The following is an 8921-nucleotide window of genomic DNA, read 5'->3' as shown; positions in this document are numbered from 1 at the left end:
CGAAGGACGTGGGGAAAAGGGGGAGGCAGGAAAAGAGCGATTTTGGGGGGCTGAAAGGGGGTCTGGGGGGCTGAAAGGGGGTTTGGGTAATTCCTCTCAGGGGCACGGCGCTCTTGGTGCCGTCCCGGCTCAGGAGGGGGATTGGGAGCTGGGAATGCACACAAAAAAAACTCCTGTCCGGGGTCATTTCTGAGGGAAAAAACCCACTTCTCAAGAGCAGGCCATGCAAAAAATTAACATCCAGGGTTATTTCTGAGGGAAAAACCTCACTTTTCAAGAGCAGGCCATGCAAAAAACTCATATCCAGGATAATCTCTGAGGGAAATACCCCACTTCTCAAGAGCAGGCCATGCAAAAAACTCATGCCCAGGAAAATTTCTGAGGGAAATGCCCCTCTTTTCAAGAGCAGGGAACACAAAAAACTCACGTCCAGGGTCATTTCTGAGGGAAAAACCTCACTTTTCAAGAGCAGGGAACACAAAAAAACCTCCTTTCCGAGGTCATTTCTGAGGGAAAAAACCCACTTTTCAAGAGCAGGCCATGCAAAAAATGTGATTTCCAGAGTTTTTTCTGAGGGGAATACCCCACTTCTCAAGAGCAGGCCATGCAAAAAAACTCATGTCCAGGGTCATTTCTGAGGGAAAAACCTCACTTTTCAAGAGCAAGGAACACAAAAACTTCATATCCAGGATAATTTCTGAGGGAAATACCCCACTCTTCAAGAGCAGGCCATGCAAAGAACTCATGTCCGGGAAAATTTCTGAGGGAAAAACCTCACTTTCCAAGAGCAGGCCATGCAAAAAACTCACGTCCAGGGTCATTTCTGAGGGAAAAACCTCACTTTCCAAGAGCAGGCCATACAAAGAACTCATGCCCGGGAAAATTTCTGAGGGAAATGCCCCTCTTTTCAAGAGCAGGGAACACAAAAAACTCACGTCCAGGGTCATTTCTGAGGGAAAAACCTCACTTTTCAAGAGCAGGGAACACAAAAAAACCTCCTTTCCGAGGTCATTTCTGAGGGAAAAAACCCACTTCTCAAGAGCAGGCCATGCAAAAAATTAACATCCAGGGTTATTTCTGAGGGAAAAACCTCACTTTTCAAGAGCAGGCCATGCAAAAAACTCAGTCCAGAGTAATTTCTGAAGAAAATACCACACTTCTCAAGAGCAGGCCATGCGGAAAACTCATGCCCGGGATAATTTCTGAGGGAAAAACCTCACTTTTCAAGAGCAGGCCATGCAAAGCACTCATGTCCAGGGTCATCTCTGAGGGAAAAACCTAACTTCTCAAGAGCAGGCCATGCAAAAAATTAACATCCAGAGTAATTTCTGAGGGAAAAACTTCACTTTTCAAGAGTAGGCCATGCAAAAAACCTCATGTCCAGGAAAATTTCTGAGGGAAAACCCCCACTTTTCAAGAGCATGCCATGCAAAAATGTGATTTTTTCCAGAGTTTTTTCTGAGGGAAATTCCCCACTTTTCAAGAGGAGGGCATGCAGTGCTCAGCTGATACTCAGCTTTTAGCTGATCCCTGATGTCCCCCCTTCGCTGTCAGCAGCAAACCCCACCCTGGGGGAGCCTGGTGCTGTTCTGAGCTCACCTTGTCATCGATCACCGCCGAGAAGAACGTCCCAAAGTCCTGGGCAGGCTGCGGGGAGGCAGAAAGGAGGGGACATGAGCACACCCTGAGCCTCAGAGCTCCCTCAGGAACCAGAGGGAGCTGCAATTCCCAAAAAAATTCCTCCCCGTGTCCGAGGAGCTCCCCTTCTCATTGAAGAGCTGGCCCAGCCCTCCCTGCAGACTGTGGCTACAAGTTAATTTCTAATCACGGCCAGAAGCTGGGGGGGAAGGCTCGGAGGGGCGGTGGGGGGGAGCAGCCGGGGATGAAAAGCTCGGTTCAATGGGAATTAGCAACCAGTTACCGCAGCCCCTAATCCCATCAGCCTCCCGCTGAGCCGCAAAGCCCTTCAGCAGCCCGGCAGCTCCGCTCACATCTCCCACTTTGATCTTCCCGTGCTCCTCCAGCAGCTTCTCTTTGATGTGGGGCCACAGCGAGGCCGGGGCGTAGAGCCGGGAGCAGGCGGAGCATTTCTGGCCGCCGAACTCGAAGGCCGAGCGCAGGGTCGCGTTCACGGCGCTGCCCACGTCGGCCGAGCTGTGCACCACGTGGAAGTTCTTCCCTCCGCACTCTGGGCGTGGATGGGAGGGAAAAGGGACAGGGGAGGAGCTGTCAGGGTGTGGCAGCTCCGGAAAGGGGCCTCGGGCCCGCCCTGCCTGGGTGGGGTTCTGAGGGGAATGAGTGGGGAGAGGCGTGAGCCTGGGGGCACAGCCCTGGAGCAGGCGGATAGAACTCATGGGAAAACAGGCTGATAGAACTCATGGAAAAACAGGCTGAAAAAACCCACGGAAAAACAGGCTGATAGAACTCATGGAAAAACAGGCTGATAGAACTCATGGAAAAACAGGCTGAAAAAACCCACGGAAGAGCAGGTGGATAAAACTCATGAAAAACAGGCTGAAAAAACTCATGGAAGAGCAGGTGAATAAAAGTCATGGAAGAGCAAGCTGATAAAACTCATGGAAGAGCAGGCTGATGAAGCCCACAGAAGAGCAGGCAGATAAAACTCATGGAAAAACAGGCTGATAAAACTCATGGGAAAGGGACCAACCTAAATTCCCAAACCTTGGGACTCCAAACCTTGGGACTCCAAACCTTGGGACTCCAACCATCACCTCCCCACCCCAAAATCCCATCCCGCGCCACTCCCACAACTCTGAATATCCAGTGATTTCCTCTGCCCGCAGGGACAGCAATCCTGACCCTCTCCTGCCCGAGCAGAGGAGAAGCTGCCCCCTCAGCCCTGCATCACCCCAAAAAGGTGGGAGGAGAGGCTGGTACCTCCAGCCAGGCGCGGGAAATTGCGGTAGCGATCCAGGTTTTCCGAGACCTGCTTCCAGAGCCGCTTGAAAGTCCTGGAAGAGGAGCGAGGAGCTGGTCAGGGCACTCCTGTCTCTGCACACAGGGAAAGGATGTGCCCTGATGGGAAACCCCCCAAAAAAGGGATGCCCTGCACAGGGAAGTGGGAATGGGAGCATAGGTATCAAAGCAAAGGCTCCACACAGCAACCCCACGGTTTTAAAAATAAACTGCTGCAGTCCCAGGGAAGAGCATGGAGTGAGCATCCAGAAGTTTCTGTTCCTCCCCTTTCCCCCCTTCCTTTCAGGCCTCACTGTGACAAACCCCTCGGCTGGAAAACAATAAAAATGGTAATGGCCTCGCAGCGGGAGGCTCAGCCACAAACACCGAGTTATGAGCTCCCCACCTTCCCAGCCCATGCTCACCCGAGCGTGGCCTGGCCCTGGAGAGGGGTCCCAGGCTTTGACAGCCCGTGCGGATCCGCCACCACACACAGCCCGAGCTCAAACCCACCTGGGGTACAAATTCACCTGGGGTACAAATCCACCCGGAGAAGCACCCTCAGAGCACCCCTGAAGTGTCACTGCCACTCTGGCTGTCCCTGTGCCCCGAGTTTAGCCCCAGAGCTAAAAGCACTCCCCCCACAGCATGAAAACCCTGCTCAGACACTTTTTGTCACCAGCTTTAACCCCTATTTTCATATAACTGCGCAACCACGTCCTGCCGGCTCTAGCAGCCCTTCCCAACGCTGGCCTGGCATTCCAAGGGGCACCAGGGGAGCCCCCAGCCCCTTCCCTGCCCGGCAACCCCTGTCCGCAACCTACGGCACGCTGCCGGTGAAGTTGAGGCCGCAGAAGTGCTCGGAGCTGGTGACGGTGTCCCCGAACTCGGGGCCATCCGAGGGCACGAACTGCACCACGTTGGGGGGCAGCCCGGCCTCCAGCAGGATCTTGTAGATGGCGTAGCTGGACAGCAGGGCCGTGTCACTGGGCTTCCACAGCACCACGTTCCCCTGGGGAGAGGAGAGGAGAGGAGAGCAGCTCCATGAGGGATGGCTGAATTCCCTGGAAAACCGTCCCAGAGCGGTGACTCGCAGCCACCTTCCCCCAGCACTGGTTTGGGAAGGGCTGGGACTGCCCTGCTCAGCTGAAGGCACAAACCCCCCCCCTTTTCTCTCACCAGGCCGCCGTGCCAGCCTTCTGCACCCTCCCTTCCCCGGGATGAGCTCTGCCTTCCCTAAGAGGAGCTGGAAACACGGCCCTGGTGTCTGTCTCAGGACACAGCCAAGGAACACGCTCCCGATGTCACCAGTGCCGCCAGCGGCTTTGGGCAGGGCCCAGCAGGTGTTTGTGCCAGGCAGGGCAGTGAAACCAAACCTCCTGCCCCGATCAGCCGGGCACAAACAGCACGAGGGGCTGGAAAAGCGTGCTGGTGACACCCCACCCCCTTGGCCCCGTGCCACGGCCTCCCTCCGGCTCCCAGTGACCGCCCCGTGTCCCTGTCACACAGCTCAGCCTCCCCTGCACGGGCTCACAGCCCTGGGGGGGCTGGACAGGGACTTCTGGATTCTGTCTCCTGCTTTCCAGGGACTTGCTGTGCAGGAAAAGCTCCTTCCTGGGCACAGCTCCGTCCTGGGCACAGCTCCTTCCCTGAGCACAGCTTTTAGTTTGGGAATGTCACATTTAAAGCCGTGTTTGAGGAGAAGCATTTGAACCTGTCACTTGTGTAGGGCACGAATGGGGGGGACAAGGAAGAGGGTGAGGCCAACACGGAGCTGGGAAGATTTCTGGGGAGAGAGGTCCCTTCCTCCCACCCCACAGGAAGGGAACAGCTCCTTCCTGGTCCCCTCTAACCCCTCCACTCCAAACATCGAGAGAAACAAACCACACCCTGCAAAACCCTCCAGCCTGCTGGGCAATCCAATGGCTGGACACAGCATTCCCAGCAGCCTGGATTCCGGGCCGGTGCAGCAACTGCTCCAATCCCAAGGAAATCCCGTTCCCAGGATTGACTGCACGGATTTCTCCAGCTCTTTAGGCACGAGCAGTGTCTAATCCCCCGGGAAGTGCGCTGTGGTGGCTGAAACACCGGGCTCTAATTAATATCCCCCTATTAAGCACCACTTTCTCCTAACTAATTCCAGGTGCCCCCTGCTGCTGAGCTTTTCAAGGCACCCGCTGATGTCCTGCTCCCTTCTGCTGCTGGCCCAGGGCAAGGCGGGGGATCCCAGCACCCTGCAGCATCCCCGTGGGAATTCATTGTCACACGCGAGGAGGGGGAGCTGGATGAGCCACGGGATGCCCCAGATTTCACTCCGAGCTGCCAGCTCGGGTCTTAGCCCCGTCCCAGCAGGGCTCATCTGCTCTGGGATGAGCTCATCTCCAGCTTTCCCAAAGCCAAGGGCCTCCCTCGGATCCTGGCGTGCGAGGAAGGGACCTCTCTCCCCAGAAATCTTCCCAGCTCCGTGTTGGCCTCACCCTCTTCCTTGTCCCCCCACTCCTGCCCTACACAAGTGACAGGTTCAAATGCTCCTCCTCAAATATGGCTTTAAATGTGACTTTCCCAAATTTAAAGCTCTGTTCTCCAGCCTCTTCCAGCTCCAGCTCTGCTGGAGGGCCCCTCTTTGGGGCCAGGAAGAAATCTGAGCCTAATTAGCAAAGAGCTGAGGACAATTTGTGGTTTGGTTTTTTTTTTCCCCAGTGCAACAATAAATTAATTATTCCTGGCCCAAATCCACCAGGTTATTCCAGTCTCTCCCCAAAATCCACACTGCAAAGGCAGGAGCTCCTGTGCTCCATGGGGTGGGACACAGAAATGGGGATGTACAGAAATGCTTTTTACCAATACTTTGACTTTTTTGGTTATTTTTTCACACCTGCTGGGCTCTCCTGTCTCCCAGTTCGCTGCTAAATGGCAGAGCCACGACCTGCCCTTGCCTTCCTCTGCCAAACCCACAGCACCCAAAAAGCGTCATCCCAGAGGAATTTGAGCAGCTACAAACTGGTTACACTCTCATGTCCTGACAGCACCCCTGAGCCCAGGTAGGGAATCAAACCCCAGCTGTGTTTATTCCCCAGATCCCAAACCCAGCCTGGGAAGGAAAAGACATTTTGCTTCAGAACAAAAACCCCAGAAGGGAAGGTTTGGGCAGTTTGTGCTTTTCCAACGCTTCCCCCATCACCCTGGAAATCCAGACACCGGGATGTTTTCTCTTAATTAAAGGCAAATTGCTGATTCAGCCAAGGGGACCAACAGGCCCCAGGTGTGGAACAGCCCGAGGGAGGCTCAGCTCACTCCTTGCCCATCCCAGCCCAGCTGAACCCGAGGGCCAGGGTCCCTCTCCCAGCCTTTCCCTGGACTGTCCCGTCTCCCCTGTCCCCCCCAGACCCCCAGGACTCACCATCAGCGCCGGAGCCCCCGCCAGGTTCCCCCCGATGGCCGTGAAGTTGAAGGGGGACACAGCAGCCACGAACCCCTGCGGAGGGACAGGGAAAAGGGAGCACAGGGAGCACGGGGAGCACGGTGCCGCCGGTCCCCGCAGGGTGAGCCGGTGTGGGCACAGAGGGGCTCAGCTCACCTCCAGCCCCCGGTACACCATGGAGTTGGTGCTGATGTCCACGCTGAGGGGCTGGCTCTGCTCCAGCTCCAGCGCGTACTTGGCGTTGAAGCGGAAGAAGTCAATGAGCTCGGCAGCAGCATCGATCTCCGCCTGGATCACGGTCTTGCCCTGCAGGGAGAGGCCCCGGGCCGTGATGGGAAGGGGGAATGCAGCAGCCAGAGCTGCAGCGGTGCAGTGCTGTCTGTGGGGTGCCTCTCCCAAGCTCTGTTCTCGAAGATGGGGCCTCCTGCAAGGCCCCTGCTCCCAGGAGCTCCCAGCCCCACTTCCCTCCTTTCTCAGCAAGGAGTGGGGATCCCCCTGTATCCCCTCACAAGGACATCGACAGCCATTCCCACTGCCAAAAACCACCCCAGCCACACCCACTGCCCTGCTCCCCCAGCTGCCTCCTGCTCAGCCCAGCTTCCCCCCTGCATCCCCTACCTGCCCGACCATGGTCTTGGCCAGCACTTCTGCTCGCCGGGGCCCACTCAGCATGTCAGCCGCCTTCAGGAAGATCTGGGCCCGGTCCTGCACAGGTTTCAGGTCCCATTCCTTCCTGGCTGCCAAGGCAGCGTTAATGGCTTTGTTAATGAGCTCCTGTGGAAGGCAAGGTGGAAAGGCAGCAAGGAGGAGCCTCTCCAGGTTCCTCTCCACCACCAGGTCACAGGGAAAAGCGAGGGGTCACCCACCCCCAGGCACAAAACACTGGTGCCATCGCAACCCCGAATCTGCAGCTCCTGGTGTGGATTTGTTCTGGGATCCCTGGGGCTTGGAAAGGCTCCTGGAGCCTCCCTGCTCACAAAATGCGTTTCACTTGCTAAACCCAGGCAAAGTACTGCTGCTTCCCCCCAAAACAGCCCGGAAGAGAGCGGACAGAGAGGGCCACTCACCTTGCTGGCGTAGCAGTACTTGGCCACCTTGTGTGCATGGTTAAAGGGCTGCAAGGAGAAGAAAAGGCTCTGTAGGAACCAGTCCCAGAGACCCTCCTGCAGGGACACCCCTGCTCCGTTCTCCCCCATTAAATAAGAACCCCCCGACTCACCGAGAGCTGGTACCTCACTGTGGGTGTCCACACCTCCTCCCCCCCGATGACGCACGGGATGTCCTCGGTTTTGCCCTTCAGGTCAGCGAGGGCCTGGCAGAGAGGAGAACACGGTGGGAGCAGCTCTCACCCCCCCAGCTGCCCTCCATCCCTCCTTCCCACGTGCAAAGGGAACCTGGGAACAGGCTCTGGGCATGGGGTGCCCACGGGAGGCACGGCTGTCCCCAAGGGGAAGGAGCAGGAGCTGGGCAGGACGGGGCTGTCACACCAGGGAGAGCCTGGGGCTGCCGTGCAGCACCTGCAGCACAGCCCGGGCCCCTCCAGCCCCAAAGATCCCCAAATCCCGGCACCGGTACCTTCTGGAGCGCCGCTCGCTCGGGGCTCCCCGGCTTGAACTCCAGGATGGGCTCGTTGGTCACCTGGATGGCCGGGCGGTGCTGCCATCTCCGCCTGGGGCAGGACAGGCGCTGCAATCCCTCCGTTCCCTCCTTCCCTCCGCTCCCCAGCATCCCAGGGACACCTCAATCCCGGCCAAAGCAGCCCTGCTCCATCCCTCCCGCTGGATGCGGATGCCAGAACCAGGAACTGAGCCCGGACCTCGCCCCCAGCCCACCATCCTTCCCCCTCGCTCGGGAAAAAGTGCTGGGAAAGGCATTTTTAAGGGACGAGGCACAGGGTGAGCTCCGGATCGATCCGGGCTGCTCCAACATCCCCACGCTCCGCTGGCTCCCGGCAAAGTCCAGCGGGCAAAAGCCGGCCTGGCACCTCTGAACCTGCCCCGGGAACAGCTCGACCTTGGCAGCTTTCCAACCCTGCGTGGGCGTTCCGCTGTCCAGCTCAGCGATAACGCCCAAAAAAAGGAGGGAAATGGGAGAAAAAGGAGGGGGCTGTCACACCAGGGAGAGGAAAAGGGTGAAAACGAAGGGAAAAGGGTGAAAACAAGGGGAAAAGGTGGAGGCAGGGAAAAAGGGGGAGAAAAAAGAAAACCAGGAGAAAAGGAGAAGACAACGGGGAAAGCAAGGGGGTAAAGGAGGAAAACCAGGAGGAAGCAGTGGAAAACAGGTAAAAACAAGGGTAAAAGGGAAAACAAGAGGTAAGCTGTGGAAAACAGCTAAAAACAGCGGGGGAAAGGGGAAAACAAAGGGAAAAACGAGGGGAACAAGGCGGGAAAAGGGAAAAACAGTGGGAAAACAGTAGGGAAACAGTGGGGAAACAAGGGCTGGCAGTGCCTGCGGTTGGCAGCGGGACGGTTCCCGGTGGGAGCGGGGATGGCAGGAGCGGCAGCGCGGATCGCGGGGACCCCGAGCGGAAAGGGGGCAAGGGAAGGGAAGGGAAGGGAAGGGAAGGGAAGGGAAGGGAAGGGAA

General features: G+C 57.1%; 1 protein-coding gene across 1 annotated transcript in view; it reads right to left on the bottom strand.

Moving 5' to 3' along the window:
• The window catches only part of ALDH4A1 (aldehyde dehydrogenase 4 family member A1), a 13696-nt gene extending 5616 nt beyond the window's left edge, over positions 1-8080 (bottom strand). The window contains exons 1-10 of the mRNA XM_017740606.1: positions 7913-8080; positions 7557-7649; positions 7405-7452; positions 6956-7111; positions 6494-6643; positions 6317-6391; positions 3741-3928; positions 2899-2972; positions 1992-2188; positions 1563-1647 (exon numbers count right to left, since the gene is read on the bottom strand). Of these exons, the coding sequence (XP_017596095.1) occupies positions 1563-1647; positions 1992-2188; positions 2899-2972; positions 3741-3928; positions 6317-6391; positions 6494-6643; positions 6956-7111; positions 7405-7452; positions 7557-7649; positions 7913-8065 (1219 nt within the window). The 5' untranslated portion in view covers positions 8066-8080. The remainder of the gene's footprint in view (positions 1-1562; positions 1648-1991; positions 2189-2898; positions 2973-3740; positions 3929-6316; positions 6392-6493; positions 6644-6955; positions 7112-7404; positions 7453-7556; positions 7650-7912) is intronic.
• Between the last annotated feature and the right edge of the window lie 841 nt (positions 8081-8921).

This window comes from Corvus brachyrhynchos, unplaced genomic scaffold (assembly GCF_000691975.1).
Source record: "Corvus brachyrhynchos isolate BGI_N302 unplaced genomic scaffold, ASM69197v1 scaffold278, whole genome shotgun sequence".
In the NCBI taxonomy this organism is placed as follows: Eukaryota; Metazoa; Chordata; class Aves; order Passeriformes; family Corvidae; genus Corvus; species Corvus brachyrhynchos.
The sequence above is the reverse complement of the archived record's forward strand: the minus strand, read 5'-3'. Positions and strand labels throughout refer to the sequence as shown.